The following is a 19,623-nucleotide window of genomic DNA, read 5'->3' as shown; positions in this document are numbered from 1 at the left end:
GCCTTGACTTTGACGGCTTTTCCATTTTAGCTTGTCGCAATGCTTTGCTTTAACGGAGCTAGCTTGTTGAACTCCAAAGTCGTAGAGATTCCACAAAAACATCGTGATTTAATTTAATAAATATATTACGGATTTCAAATAGTAATGAAAACCCATAACATAAATATTCATGGAATCACTTCTTGATTTTTCCTTATGTAAGATAATACCCACAAAATTTCAGCAATTGATATTTTTAATCATCACACAAATTGGCGCCATATATAGCAGGAATTTTGATTCCCTCCATATTTTCTGGTCTCAACTAGGAAATTAATGAAGTGAGAAACCCTAGCCATTCAATATAAAAGGACGGCCTCCTTTGTATTTTGAACACAAACGACTTGGCTGCTAGCTCCCAAATTCCCTGCTTGGTTGACTTTTGTCCTTGTGTTGCAGAATAATATCTAGCAATTAAGGTGATTTGTCTTCATTCATTCCTTTCAGAGATAATAGGTTTGTGATACTCATTGATTTATGGGAAAAATGCACAGTCAGTGTCTGAACACTCTGAGGACTGTCAAAATGATACCTGAACTTTCAAACGTATCAATGTGATACCTGGACTTATAATTTGTTGTCAACGTAGTACCTACGTCAACTTTCCGTCACGGTTCCGTCAATTTTGATCACATGTGACGCACGTGAGGCTGAAAATGAGGGCAAAAAAGACTTTTTCACTCTATCAAACATTAAAGTGAATAAATTCAAAATTGAAAATAAAAACTGAATAAATTATTATATTGAAAATAAAAGTTGATTTTTTTTTTTTCTTAGTTCTATTAATCAAGATCACAATCAAATACATTCTAAAAAAAAAAAAATCCCAATCCAATAAGTATCTGAACCTGGGAATTTCATGTTCATCTTCTTAAACCCAGCAAAAAAAAAAAAAAAAGCAAAAGAATTCCCAGCAATTGTTCATGTTCTTGAACCCATTCATGTTCATCTTCTTAAGTTGGACAGACCCATTTTGGAAGAGAAGTGAACCCTTGGTCCACAGTAGAGTATTCCAATCCACAAACTTTCTCACATTCACTGTCTCCATTAGTATCAACACAAACACAGCCACACCTATTCTCAGGCTTGTCCAGTTCATGGTTGACCAAAATTTGGATGAGAATGAGCATTATACATGGCAAAATCAGGACTGAAACAAGCCGAACATTCTGTTTCATATTCCTTTTCTGCATAAAAGAACATACAGAATTACATAACTCGAATCTTAACATTGGGTGATTAAACCAATACATAATCTTTGTATCACTATAATTTAGCAACTGAAATGGACCCAAAAAAGTAACAGCTTGACAAAAAAAGCAACAAAGAATCGATCTTTATGTACCAAAATGAAAGAAAAGCACAAAAACAAGCAAACCCAGAAATCTTGAGGCTCTTTCATTTCATAAAAAACCAAATTTGAACCCAAACAAGAAGAGAGAGAGAGACCTGGAGAGTTAAGTTCTTTCTGAGCAGTGCATTTGCTCGAGTATAGAAGCTGGCACGGCCATTCCTCATCCTCCATTCATGTTCATCTTCTTAAGCTGGACGACGATTTCAAGGCCTCTCCTCCCTCCGCCGCTGGTACGCCTCCATCCTCCGCTTCCTCCCTCCTTCCCCTCACCCCACCAAGAGCGTCCTGCAAGTTCTTGAACTGATCACGCACAATTGTGATCTCCCAGAAAGTGCTCGTCACCGGAGGGTTGGGTGGCACCATAGGAGCATTGGTGGCATCATTGGAGGGTTAGGCGGCACCATAGGAGCATTGGTGGCATCATTGGAGGGTTAGGAGGGTTAGGTGGCAGCATTCGAGGCCCGAGAGGTGGAGGTGCTGTAGGTTGGTATGGATTTGGATTCATCGCTAGTTGGCTACCAAAGTAGACTAATAAAGAACCCTAAGGCCCTGGCGGCAGAGACGACGGTTAATCGGAATCAGGTGAGGTTTTGGGTAAGAGATCCAGGTAGAATTTAGGGGCTGAGTGAGTGTGAAGATCTCTGAGCAAATAGAGGTTCACCAGTACTGTTCGCAATTCGCAGAGCGGCTTCTAATTCTCGGAGGCTAGTGAACATAAACGAAACCCAGCGAAGAACAATTATGTGTAGCTGATGATGAATGAGAGAGAAAATTTTCTTTTTTAATTCTTTCTTTATTTCTTTCTGTTAATTATAAAATTCATTTTTAAGAATTAATTATTTTATTCATTTTAATTAATTATTTTATTCATAAAAAAGTAATTTGAGGGCATATCAGTCATTTACTTCTCTTTTTAGGCCTCACGTTCGTCACACGTGATCAGCTTGACGGAGCCGTGATGGAAAGTTGACATAGATACTACGTTGACAACAAATTATAAGTCCAGGTATCACATTGATAAGTTTGAAAGTCTAGGTATCATTTTGACAGTCCTCAGAGTGTTCAGACACTGACTGTGCATTTTTCCCTTGATTTATTGTCTTCCTATCATCCTTTATTTTACTATTATTTGTTTTATATGTTTATTCAATCATCCAATCATCCATGTTCCACCTTCTGATATGATAGGGACACATATGCACCATGCCCTGACAATATGAACATATTCATATTGAAGCGATTCAAGATTCGACAGTACAAATTCCAAATGTGATATGGAAGATGACGAGGCTGACCCATTATATCTTCCCAAGTGGTGTGGCGACATGGTTAATGAGCTGAAGTTGTCCAATCTTCACCGCTTGCAGACACTAGTGAACTTCCCTGCAAACAAATGTGATGTAAAAGATCTTCTGAAATTGACTAAACTGAGGAAACTGGTGCTCAATGACCCAGCACATTTCAAAAGTTTAGTAGAAATTTTCAGTCCCCCAAATGATGTCACATTAAGAAGCCTTCAGTCCATGTCCTTTAAAAGTGACACACTTGCATTCCCCGATGAGGTAGTAGATGTCAGGCAACTGCTGTCAAGCTGTTCAGCTCTTCAGAAGTTTCATGTGGAAGGACGAATAGAAAAGCTACCAGAATACCTTCAGTTCCCTCCAAACATTGCCAAGTTAACTTTATGGGGTTCTGATCTTGTGGAAGATCCAATCCCAATATTGGAGAAGATGCCTAACTTGAGAATTCTGAGCGGATGGCAAATGTTCATGGGGAAGAAAATGGTCCTAAACTCAGAAGTCTACTGCTTCGTGGCTTGAAGCATTTTGAGGACTGGATGATGGAGGAAGGAGCTATGCCGAGTCTTTATCGATTGGAAATCTCAAATTGCATTAAACTGAAGACAATTCCTGCTGCAGTAAGTTCTGTCAAAACTCTTCAGGAATTGGAGATATGCGGATGCCTATTCAAGATCATAGAAGAGGACTTTTACAAAGTCCAACATGTGCCCTCCGTTGTGATTCGGAATTGAGGTTATTTAGTGTCAAAAGTGTGATGATCCTCAGGTAACAATTATCCAAAGTTCATACATTCCCATTTTAATGTTATGCAATGTAACTTATAATATAATCCTTGTCATTCTAAAACTTTAGGTTGAATCTATACCTCTGGACAGAAATAGTTTCTTTGATTATCTTCACTACTTTTCTATTCCCTATTCCCAGAAAAGGCTATACTCCTTGCTTTATTAATGGTGACAGTGGATATCTCATAGCTTAGAGGACTAAAAGCACTTTCATGTACTAACAGTGGATATATATCTTACCGGGCTGCAGGTTTTGCTGCTTTACTGGAAGGCCAACTGATAATGCAGTTACAGACCAAGTCACCACAAGATAGCTGCTATTTGTAAAATATGAAACTTCATAAATGAGTGTGTTGAAAGAGTTGCATCACTTTGTTTGTTTTCTATTTCAATCATACTATAGGCGTGATGGCCTAGCCTCCCTTCCTAAGGTTACAGCCATCAAAAAACATATATACATAGATCGTAAGGGGCCAAGGACCTAATAGACAATGTACCTTATTTTTCAGTACGTTTTTTCCGATTGGGTGTGTGTATTGACTATTGAACCAGGCTCTGTGATTATATGAAAGGAAAATTTGGTCCAGTGGCTCAAGTACTAAAAGCAACGCTTGCATGATCACTAAGGAGGGAAAGAAGAAGAAACTACCTGTAGAAAAGCTCTGCTTTAGAAATTTCAAATCTATCACACAGAGCTACGCAGATAATCAGTTCCATAAATAATGCCATTCAGATAAGAAATATTTAAGACTTTGATGATTGTATGAACGCTTGAAGTCATTAAATGACTAACTGAGAAACAGAAAAAAATAAAATTGAAATCGCTTTGCAATATCAAGCCTTTGTCTAACCGAACACTTGATGTTGTAATCTTGCAAGAAGCATGGCCTTGGGATTCTCTCTATTGCTGACAACTATTGCTTGATCTGTGTCGTCTTTAATGATTTCAACTAGCCCACAAACAGTTCAAAATAGCAGCTCTGGTTTTTCGAGAACAATCAAGAGTATAACTTATTCATATGAGTGAGACTAGTTCAAGTTTTTCACCAAGTTTAATCAATACATTTGTTTTCTACTAGTTGAACTAACTACACATTATTACGACCAAGTATATTTCAGCAATGGTGAAGATGATTTACAGATCATGCTTCTCACTGTGAGAAACCGTCTCCTGCACAAGAAGAGAACCTAGCACTTATCAGGAGTGAAATTTCAAATTTCTGTCTTAAACACAGTTGACCTGTGACAGGTCACTGATCAGGCTACAAACTCACAATTGAAAAACAAAGTATATCAAAATCAAATAAAAAAGATGAATCAAATTAGACCTCAGATCCAAATGTTAAATTCACATCAGATATACAAGGTACATATTTGATTAAAGGAAATCCGATGCAGAAATTTACAAAAGAATGGAACGTATCAATTAATCTTCATAGTCATATAAACCAAAGTGCGATATAGTGAAACGAAAATCAATCAATGGAGGGACCAAATTCAGAAACAAAAAATACCAAATTATAAGCATTACCTGAATCTAAAAAAGCTCCAAGAAAGTAATGCAGCACTTGATCCCCGAACACTGTTTTATATACTTTCAAGTATAATAATACGCACAAGCAACCTCTAAAGAAAAATGTGTGATTCAACCTTGACTTTGTTTCCATTCTATGAATTGAACAAGTAAAATTGTCCAATATATTGGAGAGAGATGTGATTGACCATAGAAAAAGAGCTGCAGTCTTGAATTTTATGTCCACCCCAGAACTTTATATCCATGTTGATGACAGGAATCATGCCATGAAATCATGAATAATGAAAAACCCTTTCCAATATGAGATTTACTGCTCATTCCTATCATCAACGAGGATATGAAGCGCTTAAAGATTGGACAAAAAGTTGAAGAAAGCAGCTCTTGTTTTGCGATCAGGCACAGATCTGTCTTATATAGCGAACATTACTTCTCAAATTCATATAAGTGAAACTAGTTCAAGTCTAACCAACACATTTCATTCAACAAGTTTGGCTCCTGCGGATTATTACACCCTTAAGTACACTTCTTTTTTCCAGCAATGGATCAAGATGATTTGGCGATCACAAACCCACTCCATAAATTTCAAAACCTTCATGATTTAACATCTAATTAAAAATAATAACCAGATCCATAAAACAAGAAGAACGAAACTAAAGATTAAACTGATTGAAAGCCAACAAGTACACACCTTTCTTTGAATCCTAGAACGTTCATGGCAGAGGAGATGTGGCGCAGAGAGATTGAGCGGAAGATTTGGCGAGATTGAGATAAGACGTAGGAGGAGAGTGAGACTCAAGAGAGTGAGATCTGGGATGCGTCACACGCGAGAGTGGTGTTATTTATAGCCCATCAAGCCCTACTGCCCTACGGCGTGTTTTAAAAGTAACCTTTTGACTTGAGGTAACGGCAGATATTCACCATTACAGCGTCGTGAAGAAATTCAACCGGACCTTGAGGCCGGTAAGTCCTCAAATCGACCTCCGGCGATCATTTTTAACATTTAGAACTGTAAATTAACCACATTGTTCCCTGTTATGAGGATGGAGTTGAAGTTTTGACGAGGTCTTGCTGCATGAATTCAAAAGCACAAAGTGAAGTGTTCTAACACCCACGATTCATTATAAGGTGGAGAGCAGTCGATTATCAGAATTGAAACGCCAATTGGAATGACTTAGTGTGCATGAAACAAAGTGTCACCATTGTGTCACAAAAGCCCATCACAATATTGAATTACTGTTTTGAATGGCCAACTCCAGATTCCAAGCAATTCCAAACAAATAATCTCTGTTCCACAAATTTACTTCAAAAAGTTGGAATGTACTACTTCAATATTATCTCTAATTTTTTGTATAGCAACTCCAATTGTTCAAAGAATACGTGGAAAATAAACAGAATTTGTTAATACAATGTGTGAACATGAATGCACACAAACCCAATGGCATGGCTTGAATTAAAGTTGTCAAGTTTGAGCCAAGAAACAACAGCTAGAACCACAAAAATCAAAAGGGAGGGGTCAATAGGGTGAACAAAACCATAGGTTGTTCGAGCCATTCATCCTCAAACCAGTAATTTATAAAGAGTAAGACAGCAAGTAATAAAGCTAATAGATAGACAACCAAATCCAGCAATCCAACAGGGCTACTTAATCCATGTTCAACAATTAAACATCTGGCCGAGAAGCTACAACAAACATGACATTGCATCACACTAGACTATATCCAAACCACAACACAATACCAGCACGCAAGGGAGCATACCACAAATTGGGATCTATGTTGTTAAGAAACAAAGGAAATTCTGCTGATGTTTGTCATAGCAATACCCGTTAAAAACTTCAGGTAGACAACAGGGCTGTTTAAATGTGAGACTTCAAAACATGGATTTGTATTTGACAACAAAAAAATATTTTGTCAAGAAAAACCACAAATCTTTAAAATAGACTTAAAAGGAGCAATTTTTTCCTTCTAAATTCAAATGGTGACACATAACCAGATTAGTCTAAACCTCACTGCCAAAATTCCAAAGCTGAAAAGTTGACAAATTAACAGAACACCCTAAACAACAACATAACCAAAAGCCCTAAAGGTTCATCGATTAACAACAATCACCAACACATCTAAAAGAAAGCAAATTCTATTTACCAGTCAAAACAACCAGCTTAGCTGCCTAATTTGTCTCCACCCAATAACCAGCAACAACAACATGCGAGTACACTGGGACATACACAGACTTGCAAAGATTTCGGCATATCCAAGTAGTAAATAAATTCAACAAACATAAGGCAAGAAACAAATGAATCAATCAGAAACAGATATAGCTGAAAATAATGATATAGAAGTAATGACAGCAAATTGAGAGTGATTCTAAGTAGTCTCAGAACAAAATAACAGTTAACAAAACCCGATAAGCTAGAACTAGAACCCTCATACTACACAGTCGAAACACGAAAAGCAACGCAGTAGAGACCATCCTAGGTGTTGGTTGCCCTAGTGTAGATCTGCTGGCTGGCGTGAGAAGAGACCATCCTGATGGAACCCCTAGCCATCAAGTCCTTGATTGCCCTCCTGGCCAGAGAGCCGTTGATCCTGAGACGATCGGAGAGAATGGACGGTGTGATCAGCTTGAACTTGGGGGCCTCAGACAGCAGCTTATCGTAGGTGGCCTGGTCAAACAGCACCATGTTGTTGACCTTCTCCTTCTGCTTTCCTTTGCTCCATTTCTTCTTCTTCTGCTTCCCTCCGCCGGACTTGGCCGGCTTCGACGACGGCGGCGGTGCCTTTTCCTTCTTCGGAGCCTGAAATTCAAACCAGGGTTAGTATCAGATACATGAGTAGATTCAAGATTTCGGGGAAGGATGCGGAGACGGAACGAACCATTGGATTGGATTGGATTTCTTGTGCGAGTTTGAGAAGGAGGGGCTTTGGAGGCAGCGAGTGACTGAGCCGAGAGTTGGAAAGGTTGAGAGTATTTATATCTAGGGTTTCGCTGTATATATGTCTTACGACGTCGTCTTGGGAGTCTTTGGGCCGTTTATAATTTATCGTGCTCTCAATTTTGAGCTGGATCGGTCTCTTGGTACATGCATGACCCAAAAGCCCAAAGCTCAAGAAGTAAGCCTACAATATAATGCTATTTTATAAAAAAAAAAAAAAAATTGACCAATATTTTTCGGCAAAGTGCTTTTGTTTCGAGTAAGTTAATCTCTGATAATACTATAATTGCTACAGAGGCAGCTCATTTGTGTATAAGCTTCGAAAACAAGAAGAAATGTTTTTTCTCTCTCAAACTTGACATGAGCAAAGCTTACGATTGTCTTAAATGAAGTTTCTTGCAAGCTATGTTATTAAAACTGGGTTTTGATGTTCAGTGGGTTAAAATAGTTATGCCTTGCCTGTTACGTCCCGGATCCAAGTTACTGTTTTACTGGTCTTTCGGACGGTAAACGAGAGTTATTTTTTATTTTTGGCTCCGTTTCGACCTTTTAGGGGGCCCTAAAAGTTGACTTTTTGTTCGGGTCAAAATTTGAGAAAATTTTCTTCATGAAAGTCGTAAAGGACGTTAAACCGAACGTGTGCATATGTTGTACGTAAAAATCGGAATTCGTATACGAAAGTTATAAGCGAAAAAGTAAAGTTACTATTCATGATAAATTAGTATATATTCAAAATTTTACTGTGGTAGATCAGTTCTACCACTCTCTCTCTCCCTCCTCTCCGTTTCTCTCTCCCCGATCCCGTCAGCTTTGGCCGACGGTTTCTCCCTCGTCTGGCAACGGATTTGGACAAGGCCGGCGACTTTGGAACCCTCTCTTCCTCTTCTTCACGTCTGTGGTATTTTGGTAGCGCGATTTGGGCCGTAGGAGGTGCAGCAAGGCGGTGACCGCAGTGGCATTTCGGGTCTCCAGCGACGCATTTTCCAGAAATTTCCGGCCGTTCCACCACCCATAGCATGGAGTCCTCGTCTTCGTGGTTCGACCCATGCCAATGGGTAACCTCAATTTTGCCGGATTACGACGAATCGACGGCGGGAACGATCTCACGAATTTGAGGTAATTTCGACTACTTAAACTTGAAATTGAGCTTGGCCACAGTTATGAAAGATGTTTAGAATGATGAGACGATGTTGTGGATGAAATTTGGTAGCCAGATATGGTGGTTGACCGGCGGCGCGTGGGGCCCAAGTGCAGCCGCCTGTGGCGGCACGTGGGGGCGCGTCCGGCCGTTCCTGGTGAGTTGTTTTGGTCTGTTGGATAGTACTTGTTGTTACGAATTTATAGATATGAGTTTGGTGGGAATCGGAAGAGATTTGGTATCGATCGGAATTTCCGAAGTTCAATAGTTTGGTTATTGATTTACGAGAATTCCACCGTCAGATTCCTCTCAATTCTGCCCTAGAAACTTTGAATTAAAGAATTGGTATTAATGATGAAGTTTTGGTTAAATCAAATAAGGAATAGAAATGTTGATTTATGAGGATTTGATGTGGGAATCGTATTTAATTTTCGGATTGTTATTCATGAATTATAATTGTGTACAGGGCGACGTGCCGAGCTACTGCTCGACATAGGAAACCGGTAGCGTGGTCGCCTAAATAGTACTGTGAGTGGACATTTATTTTAAATTAATTGTGCATGCAGTATATTAGTATTTTTCAATTGAGATTTAATTTATAATTTGAATTATTGAGTTTTATGGTTTTATGAGATTTGGTTTATTGATTTTTATTTATGAATTACGAGGTTAGTATTCAAATTCCTTCCCGAGGGCTTTTAGTAGATTTTCGAGATAGTTATTTATAAATTATTGAGTTGGGAAATGATTTCGGGAAGTGATTGATTAAGAAAATATTATGAGAATTATTGATTTTGAATATCGATTTATATGAGGATACACGAGTACGGATGTTTTAGCAAATATTTGAGCATGATTGAATTATCGAGATTTCTTGAGTTATGAGCTCCGAATTTATCAGCTTTGAGGTTATATTGTGAGATTTCTTTCCAAAAGCATTTATTGATTTACCGAGTATTTGATTTATGCTTTCGAGGATTTATTGAGATATTGAGCTTTGAGTTATCGAGATATTCTTAAGTTATGCTTTCAAAGAATTATTGAGGATTTATTGAATTAATATCGGGTTTCTTTCCGAAAGCAATTCATTTTAAAGAGATTGGTTCCAGTTCACTGAGGAGGTAAATTAGTCAACGCATGCATGCATTACCCGGTCGGCAGTCCCCTCCAGGTAATAGTCTGGTCGGCAGTCCCCTCCAGAATATTTCGGTCGGCAGTCCCCTCCGATGCGTCATCTGGTCAGCAGTCCCCTCCAGATGACATGAGGTAGTTAGTCTGCAGTCCCCTCTAACTACCTATGGTTAGTCGGCAGTCCCCTCTAACCATCCCCTCCTCGTCTGGTCAGCAGACCCCTCCGATGCGTCACTGGTTGGCAGTCCCCTCCAGGTGGCATGAGATGACTAATCGGCAATCCCTTTTAGTCATCGTCCATTTTGAGATATGAGTAATTTAACGAGAGGTTTGAAATATCATTATGTATTTTAGGGATTTGAGATTTTAAAGAGAATTCGAGATGATCGAGATTACATAATTGAGATTTCAATAAAGATGATGATTAAGAGTGTTCCTAAGATTTTTACTGCATGCGAGGTTTTAGAGAATAACTTGGGAAAGCGTTAAGTTTCACTTGTTCATTCGAAATTACTTATTTTTCGTCCACTCACTCTAACGATTTTCAAATGTTTTCCCCTGGGCCCTTCGGTTTCAAATGCCCAGTTTGCAGGCCAGTTTAACTTGAGGTCGAGTGTACATGGGGTTAAGGCATAGCTGTCATAGCTTCCGCATTATAAAAGTATCGGTCCTTTATCTTGTATTCTATCTTCTTGTACGCTTGTGCATTAGATTGCTCTGATAAGCCATGAGATTAATATTCTTAAGTTCAGAATTGTTTTGTGAAATGGGAGATGTTGTGATTTAGGGAGCAGGGTGGCTCCAGAAGATTAAGGGTGGATTGTTTTAGAAGTGTAAATGTCTTTCTACAGGTTTTTGGATAGTCCACTTTTAGAGGAAGTTCCGCAAATTTTTGGTAGAATTTCTTCTAAGGTGGGCCCCGCAGGGCCACTTTGGATTTCAAGGTGAAATCCGGGGCGGGTCCTGTCATTGCCTGCGTCAGTAATGTATTCAATCTTGTTCAATGGTGAACCTACAGGGAATATCTCTCCGATAAAAGGCAATAGACATGGGATCTCCCTATTTGTTTAATGTTTATTCAGAAGGTTATCTGCAATGATTTCTAATGCGGTTGATAATCAATTACTACAAGGTTTAATAATGTGTCAGGGAGCTTCCACTTTACATCATCTCTTCATTGTAGACGATATATAGCTTCCTTCTTGGTAGTGCCACAGCAGGGGAATGCTATCAATTCAGAGCCATTCTAAACGTCTATGAGAAAGCCTCTGGTCAGAAGATAAATTATCAAAAAGGAAGTGTAGGTTTCAGCTGCAATGTGAACCCTCTTTTGCAAACACATTTGGCCTTGATTCCGGAAGTTAATTGTGTTCGGAAGCATGAACAATACCTGAGATTACCCCTACACATTGGTAAGTCCAAGACTGCAATCTTTTAATACATAAAAGATAAGTTGACAAACAAGCTGATCAATTATTGGAAGTCCAAAATCTTGAGCTTCGCAGGGGAAAGAGATTCTCATAAAAGCGTTTGCTCAAACCATGCCTCTTTATACAATGAATTGTTACTTGTTTCCCAATGGATCAGGTGATGATCTTCATCAGGTTTGTGCTCAGTTTTTTTGGGGGATATAGAGGAAATTAAGAAAACTTATTGGATATCATGGGACAAGATGTGCCTAACTAAGAAAGAAGGTAGCATGGTATAGGATTCAAAAATTTATACCTCTACAATCTAGCAATGCTTGCTAAACAATGCTAACCACAAACGTAAGGACAAATTCGACCTCACTGATCACACAGAGGCAAAGCGAAGCGACTTGAACCAAGACGAACAAACTCGATTATGACCCAAGACTGAACAAACTCAATCAAGACTGACAATAAGAAGAGACCTCAGACATGCGCCTAAATCCATCAACCTGTAAAAAGATTGTTGAGCCAACCTATGTGTTAGGTGCCCGCGTGAATGACGTGGCTTTGTTGCGCATATACCACTATGCCAAAAATGTCATCAGATAACAGACATCAGACAACAAAAAGCTGATTTTCTGTTGTCTGAGTTTTTCAGACAACAGATAAATTAAATGTGTTGTCTGAATTCACTGACAAACCATACTTGTTTCATTTTCAAAATATGGTCAGATTCAGACAACACTTAAATGTTGTTGTAAAAGATTGAGATTTTTCATATCAAACCCTAAGTAATTCCCTCCAAGAAGTTGAAGTACTTTCCCTCTCAAAGTCCCCAAATCCAAGCTGACTAGTCAATGGGGGTGATATTCAAACAACAGAATTTCTTAATTGTGTTGTCTGAGTAAGCTGTGTTTGACTTCTTCTTTTTTTAAACTCTTTTTTGGCATAACACAAAACCCTCGACTATACCCACTCGCTCTCAGCAAACACCAACTCTTAAGTTTCAATCCATTCTCTCACCAACAACCAAAAACTCGAAGCTCACGCACATCCAAGCTATGCATGAAGGAAAGCGTAGAAATGATACCTAAATCTCGGCGTTCTCTCAAATCTGAGAATCCTTACCCAAACCTAAGCCACCCTTTCTTAGTCTGTCCTTCAACCCCAGTCCTTGTTCATCTTTTATGCTCCTCATTTTCCGATCAAATTCGATCACACTTAATGGAGCCGATGCCGTTCTCCTCCTTCCTTGCCATCTTCGAGAAGAAGACCACCAAAATCTATCTATACCGCCCACTCGGCAACTACATGGCTTTCAATTACTCCGAGCACAAGGCCCAGAACCTCGAAGACAACCTCCAAACCCTAAAGTTCTAACTTAGAGCGCCAAACCCGAGCCACGCAGGTTAGATTCGCACCCTAAATTCTCATCCTTCATCTACAATTCAATAAGAAATTCTTCAAAGTGGTCAATTTTATTCTATTTACGTTTTTAGGGTTTTAATCCCAATTTTCAATTGAGTGAATCTATCTATTTATGTTTCTAGTCGTTCAGATCCAGTGTTCGAAAAGGCTTCTCTCCCACCTCTGGGATCTTTGCCTCCTTCACCCAATTTTGTTAAAGGCTTGAACACCTTGAGCTACGTTGGTGTATATCCTTTCTTTCTATTTTTGCTTAGGACTGTGAGTGACTTCTATATCTGAAATTTGTTTTTTTCTTGATGCTATGCTTTTCTTGATTTTATATCTATTGAATTTGAATTAAGTTTGAATTCTGAATTTGATATATATCAAAAATCAAAACCAGATGAAAGTCACTTGGCCTGAGTTCCGCTTTCCAATGTGGGTGCCCTGAGGTGGGTTTCGAATGTGTATATGGACTCATGTCAACTTGTCAAGGCAAAGGTTCAAGAGGAGACGAGAAAGAAAGCTCAAGGAAATGAGGTATATGAATTTTCAAGTGCGCTTTGCATGATATAGAAATGTACACCACATGAATCATCACAAGAGTACATGAATCATTAAGAAATGTAAAACCTCAAGTGTTAGCTTGCACAATGTCTATGTACCTGGGTTTCCTGACTAAAGCCGTGCTTTTTTATCAACACCACCTTTGCTTGATAAACTCATTAAGTCACATATGGTTCAAGAAAATAAAGGATGCATTACTGTAAATATTTACCAATTTAAGTATATTGAAATTTATGACCAATACATTTGTTCATTTGCCATTCCATTTTAAGTTTTGATTGATCTTGATAATCCCTTCTTTCTCCAATGAGTTTTGCTTCATACCCTTTTGAGTTTTGTGAATAATGAGTTTTGGTTGTGATTAGATAACTAGGTTTTGTTTTTCTGCAACATTGCTTTAGTAAACTTATGGTAATTGCTTTGGAGTCTGTATAACATGTTAAAGTGTAGTCAGAAAACTTATGGGTTTGGCCCATTTAATTGTCCTTTTTTCTTGTTCAACTTTGTATGGGAAAGCCAGAAGCTTCATCTGATCATTAGACTCTTGTTCTTGCAGAGTTGCGATTGATAATGATTCTTATTCTTTCTTCAATTTCTATTCAGGTTGACAGTGTCAACAAACATGGAATTCTCCTAGATGTTGTCCAAGTGCTTGCAGATGTGAACCTTGTAATAACAAAAGCTTATGTCTCATCTGATGGAGTATGGTTCATGGATGGTAAGCTTTTTTATTCAACTTCCCATTTCAGTTTATATTATTTTTTTGGGGAAATTACTGGTCACTCCCTCAACTTTTGGGGCGTCGACAGTTCAGTCCCTCGTATCATAATTTTAACAAATAACTCCCTGAACATTCAAATTTCACACAATTTAGTCCCAAATGACCATTTTACCCCTCACTTCCTCTTTTTTTTTTTTTTTTTTTTTTTTAATTCTTCTCTCTCTTTTTTTTTTGGTTATTTTTTCTGCTTCTCTCTCTCTCTCTGTCTCTCTCTCGGCAACCATCTTACCAAAATGCATTCCGGCATGCCCCTCATGATACCTCACCAATGTACCCATCAACCTAATGCATTCCTTTCGAACAGCACTCTTTTGTTCCAAATCTGTATCTAAAATACACGACAGAAATGGATGGGTTCAAGCACTCCTCAATTTTCTCAAGCTCCTCGACACCTATTTGGGAAGTATCCCAATCAACAACCACCTTTTGTTTGAGCTCGAAAACCACATGTTGCACAGTGAGTCTCCCATTTCCTCTCCCCTTAGCATGCGTCTTCATCTTGATCATCGAATCCTTACTCAATAGCCCCAAATTCCACCTATTCCCTCCACAATCAAGAACCCCACTTCCTAACTATAGGAATCAAATCACTAAAATCCTGCAAAATTGAAAGCAAAACAAGATTAATTTCAACAACCCAAACCAACATTATTGATTCCCACACCATAATGAACCTAACATAACCTATACTAAATAAAGATCAAAACTTTCTTTCTCTAACTCTATAGAAACTTACCCAGATGAACAGGAAGCTTCAGTGTGGTGGAATCAGAGCGAAGTATGGGAGCTTCGTCCTATTCTTCCGCCATTTTCTCAAGCTCCATGACTGAAAGGGTGTCGAAATCGAGCTCGGCAGCGGCTAATCGGATCACGGGGACTCCGGCCTGGCTAATCGGCTAATCGCATCCTCTGAATCTTCCGGTGCAGTCAATCTGAGCCGAGAGAGAGAGAGAGAGAGAGACCTAATGTTCAACAATGAGTCTAGTCGAAGAAGAGGATGCGGGGCGATGATGAGGCTTTCTAATTTGTTTGAAGATTCCGACGATGAAGGGCAATGGTGGCTGCCTGGCTACAGAGCAGGCAAGCAAGATCGGAGTCATCCTATGCTCGACTGGGTCATAAACGGCCCCGTGATTGGTTTGAGTTGGTGTGGCAAGATCGGGTGGCAGCTTCGCTGGGATCTTCTGGCATCAAGTTGGCAGCGGGACGACGAGGGAGGCTCAGGCGAGTTGGCGAGAGAGAGAGAGAGAGGAAAGACGGCATCGTCTTTCTGAGCTGAGAAGGGGGGGGAGAAGTAGAAAAAATAACAAAAAAAAAAGAGAGAGAAGAATTAAAAAAAAAAAAAAAAGGAAGTGAGGGGTAAAATGGTCATTTTGGACTAAATTGTGTGAAATTTGAATGTTCAGGGAGTTATTTGTTAAAATTATGATACGAGGGACTGAACTGTCGACGCCCCAAAAGTTGAGGGAGTGACCAGTAATTTCCCCTATTTTTTTCATTAGTTTTTGCCATATGCCCTTTTAATAATGTTTTAATTTGTTGCCTCATATGACACATAGTGGTGTTTTACTCTTTTGGACTATTTGATGCTTTCTTATATCCTACTGTCTTCAGTGATACAGTATACGTTATTGCTAGCTTGATCCACTAGGCATTGTTAAATGTTGATTCTGGTGGCAAATGATAGATATCTTGATAGTGTATTGGAAAGAATTGAAAATATCTGAGAAAAGTTGCCCGATTCCTCCAACAATTACATAATATTGCTCTAAATAGGACAACATTTGCTTTTTTTCAAATCAAATATATTCATTTGTCACTTTCTTTCTCTTGCCTAATTCTTTTGAGTTTTGTCATATCGTTCTTCTCTCTCTTTTCCAACTTTTCTTCTATGACTTAATCAGAGTAAGTTCTTTTTTTCTTCTACTTATTGGTTTTTACTCTTCTATGTGCATCTGTTATGCTTATTTCTTTTTTCTTCAACATATCCCCCAATGCAGTGGTGGTTTTCCTTATCTTGTTACTCCAACATTATTGAAGTTAGTTATGGTAGTACCATATATAGTGGAGTACAGGTTGTGTAATTTAGGTTCAAGTGCTTTTCCACTTACAGTTTGTATCATACTTGCTGTTATTATTAGGAGTAATTTCAGTTTACCCCCCTGAGGTTAGGGGTCGTCATCATGTTAGTCCCTCGAGTTTCAATTTAATCAGTAACACCCTTGTACTCTCCAAATTCATCAGCCTTGTCCAATTTTTGGACCTCCGTCCAAATTGGCTGTTAAATCTGTTATGTGGGCCCCACGTAGGGGGTAAAATGGTAATTTTGAGCTCCAAATTATAAAAAATATAAAAAAATATTATGTTTTTTCCTTTTTTTTTCTTTTTTCTTCGTTTTTTTTTTTTTTTTTTTTTTTTTTTCTGTTTCTTCGCTTATTATTATTATTTTTTTAAATTTTGTCTTCAACCTATACACCACAAGTTATAGGGTAGGTTTATAAAAACAAAAAAAAAAATACTCTAGGTGTTTCTTTTTATTTTTTAATTTTTTATTTTTATAAATTTTGTCTTCAACCTATACACCACAAGTTATAATAGGTTTATAAAAACAAAACAAAAAATACTCTAGGTGGTTAAAAAGTCGCTCGCTGGTCTACGATATTTGTGATATATCTCCGATAAAGTGAAAAATTTTAGGATATATTTGTAAAATATATCTATAAAATATAATAGGTTTATAAAGTGAAGAATAATAAGATATATCCCCAATAAAGTGAAGAAATATTTGTAAAATATGATTAAAAAAATAAATACAGATAAATTCTTCGCTTTATCGAAGATATATCACAAATATCGTAGACCAGCGAGCGGCTTTTTAACCACCTAGAGTATTTTTTTTGTTTTTATAAACCTATTATAACTTGTGGTGTATAGGTTGAAGACAAAATTATAAAAATAAAAAAAAAATAATAATAAGCGAAGAAAAAGAAAAAAAAAATGGAAAAAAAAATTTTTAAATGAAAAAAAAAAAAACAGAAAAAAAATGAAAAAAAAAAAACGAAAAAAAGATTTTTTTTTTTTTTTTTTTAGTTTTTTTTTTGTCTTGAAATGACCATTTTAGCCCTCAAAAGTCTGACTTAACTGTCCAAATTGGACGGAATAGTAGAAATTGGACACGGCTGATGAATTTGGAGAGTACAAGGGTGTTACTGATTAAATTGAAACTAGAGGGACTAACATGATGACGACCCCTAACCTCAGGGAGGTAAACTGAAATTAGTCCTTATTATTATTATTATTATTATTTGGTATGAGATATTACTAACGTTACATTCTTTATTGCAGATGGTAGACAGTGCTGGTGAATCAGAGACAAGAACATGATCAATTATATACAAATTGTAAGTACTTGAATAAATTGTTCTAATGTTTACTGTCAAATAGTCAGAGGGTTGTAGTATCTTGTTCTGAAGATGAAGATCATACTCTTTTGTTAAGAAGTCATTTGTACCTTGCGTTAATGCTAGATTGATAACAAAGTTAAGGAAAGTTAATGCTAGAATTGTTATGACATTTGTTTGCTTGGTGAGTTGATGTGGTTGTTAAGTTTTTGACATTTGGTTCCTTAACTTGAATATACTGTGCAGCTGCAGACATCTTGCTCCATTAATGGCTTCATTTCCTTAGCAGCTCTTGTTTGCTCCAAGCATCATGCTAAGTACTGTAACTGTGAATTTTTACTCTTTCCCTACTTGTGGTTGTTACTTAAATTTTTAGTGTGTTTAATGTCAAGGTAGGACCTGCAAGATTTCATTGATTATTTCTTAGTCTGAGATTATGGTAAAAAAGAGAACAGATATTTTGGAAATTCTGTAACTATAGAAATTATTTCCAGCTTGCAAGCTTGTTGCATTGTTTTTGGTAGCCGGGTTGTGGTTTTGCGCTTTGTGATATTTTTGTTTCTTTTCTTGAATATGATAATCCTTGGCAAATTATCATTTCTAGCTTCACTTTTTGCGCACACAGTTAGCTTTGTTAATTGAATGTCTATAGTTATAATGTAAACAAGTATCAATCCTTGTTCTGAGCATAAGGCAGCTGCAATGTGATCTGTGGTTTTGTACTAAGTTTCGCTCTTGAAATATGTCATCTTTGCTAAATTTCTGTGTTTGTGTTGTCTGCAGATTGCAAGAATTATATGGAACAATGGCTGTCTTCTCTTCAAAACTTTGATGCCTCAATTAGCTGATATATCGGGAGGATTATCCGCTTGAAGAATCAGAGCTGTTACATAATTGGCTAAATTAAAGCTTCTGCTACATATCGCTCTAGATTAGTATAGTTACTCTAGATAGTATTTTTTTGCCTGATGTTTATTGAGCTGATGCTCATTAGGTTTATGTATGAAACAATTATGGATGTGTCTATTGGTTATAATGACATATTGAATAATATATGCCAATTGTGTAGTTTCTAGATTACATCTTAATAGGAATACAAATGTGACATCTGAAACACCATGCAACCACTAAATCAAAGCCATAATATGTTGTTGGAGCTACTTAAGAACAACAGAATTCAGGAACAATCTATTGTTATTTTTCCACTCAAACAACAGAAAATTGTGGCCTTACAATAAAAACAAAGACAAAAATATATAAACTTTTGTTGACTCAAAATAAAAACAACGACATATAATTGTATATTAAATGAATGTACACCAACAAATAATTGTCTTGTGTTAGTAGTTTAACTAACAGTTAACTGTTAGTTATTTTCCCACTCAAACAACAGAAAATTGTGGCCTTACAATAAAAACAAAGACAAAAATATATAAACTTTCGTGGACTCAAAACAAAAACAACAACATATAATTGTATCTTAAATGAATGTACAACAACAAATAATTGTCTTGTGTTGGTAGTTTAAATAACAGTTAACTGTTATTATAAGTCATTAAAAACAACAGATAATTGTCGTCTGAATTCATATCTAACATATGTCTTCGGTTTAATCAGACAACAGACGAATTGAAAACTTTTTGTCGTCTGATTGTTCAGACGATAAAGGAAATTTGTCGTCTGATACCCCCAAGAGACGGCACTGTACTAGACAACAAATTTTTTTTTTTGATCAGACGACAGATCTCCTCTGTCGTCTGATAGCTTTTGTGGCATAGTGTACGAAGGTATTTTAAAATTTAAATACTCACATGTGAAAGTTCAGGAAAAGCCGGTGAGCT

At 37.4% G+C, this 19,623-nt stretch overlaps 2 protein-coding genes and 2 long non-coding RNA genes across 5 annotated transcripts; 2 read left to right on the top strand and 2 right to left on the bottom strand.

Moving 5' to 3' along the window:
• The first annotated feature begins 2,620 nt into the window (after positions 1-2,620).
• On the top strand, positions 2,621-3,930 carry LOC133741372 (putative disease resistance protein At1g50180). Its single transcript, XM_062169285.1, has 2 exons — positions 2,621-3,459; positions 3,730-3,930. Exon 1 carries the CDS (start codon positions 2,668-2,670, stop codon positions 3,211-3,213), a length of 546 nt encoding a protein of 181 aa, XP_062025269.1. The 5' UTR covers positions 2,621-2,667; the 3' UTR covers positions 3,214-3,459; positions 3,730-3,930.
• A 308-nt stretch (positions 3,931-4,238) lies between these two features.
• On the bottom strand, positions 4,239-6,322 carry LOC133741373 (uncharacterized). Its single transcript, XR_009861855.1, has 3 exons — positions 5,702-6,322; positions 5,011-5,602; positions 4,239-4,650 (listed from the first exon to the last, which is right to left on the bottom strand). It is a non-coding gene; the product is annotated as an uncharacterized LOC133741373 (long non-coding RNA).
• A 971-nt stretch (positions 6,323-7,293) lies between these two features.
• LOC133739004 (small ribosomal subunit protein eS25-like) lies at positions 7,294-8,015 on the bottom strand. Its single transcript, XM_062166712.1, has 2 exons — positions 7,887-8,015; positions 7,294-7,807 (listed from the first exon to the last, which is right to left on the bottom strand). The coding sequence occupies exons 1-2, from the start codon at positions 7,887-7,889 to the stop codon at positions 7,484-7,486; spliced, it is 327 nt and encodes a 108-aa protein (XP_062022696.1). The 5' UTR covers positions 7,890-8,015; the 3' UTR covers positions 7,294-7,483.
• A 4,603-nt stretch (positions 8,016-12,618) lies between these two features.
• Positions 12,619-18,794, top strand: LOC133741179 (uncharacterized). Of its 2 annotated transcripts, XR_009861672.1 has the most exons (6): positions 12,619-13,312; positions 13,437-13,573; positions 14,204-14,318; positions 17,727-17,782; positions 18,029-18,099; positions 18,566-18,794. It is a non-coding gene; the product is annotated as an uncharacterized LOC133741179 (long non-coding RNA). The 2 variants fall into 2 exon arrangements; XR_009861671.1 differs by having other exon boundaries at positions 18,029-18,794.
• Positions 18,795-19,623: the final 829 nt, after the last annotated feature.

This window comes from Rosa rugosa, chromosome 3, assembly GCF_958449725.1.
Source record: "Rosa rugosa chromosome 3, drRosRugo1.1, whole genome shotgun sequence".
Classification (NCBI taxonomy): domain Eukaryota; kingdom Viridiplantae; phylum Streptophyta; class Magnoliopsida; order Rosales; family Rosaceae; genus Rosa; species Rosa rugosa.
This window is presented reverse-complemented; position numbering and strand designations above follow the sequence as displayed.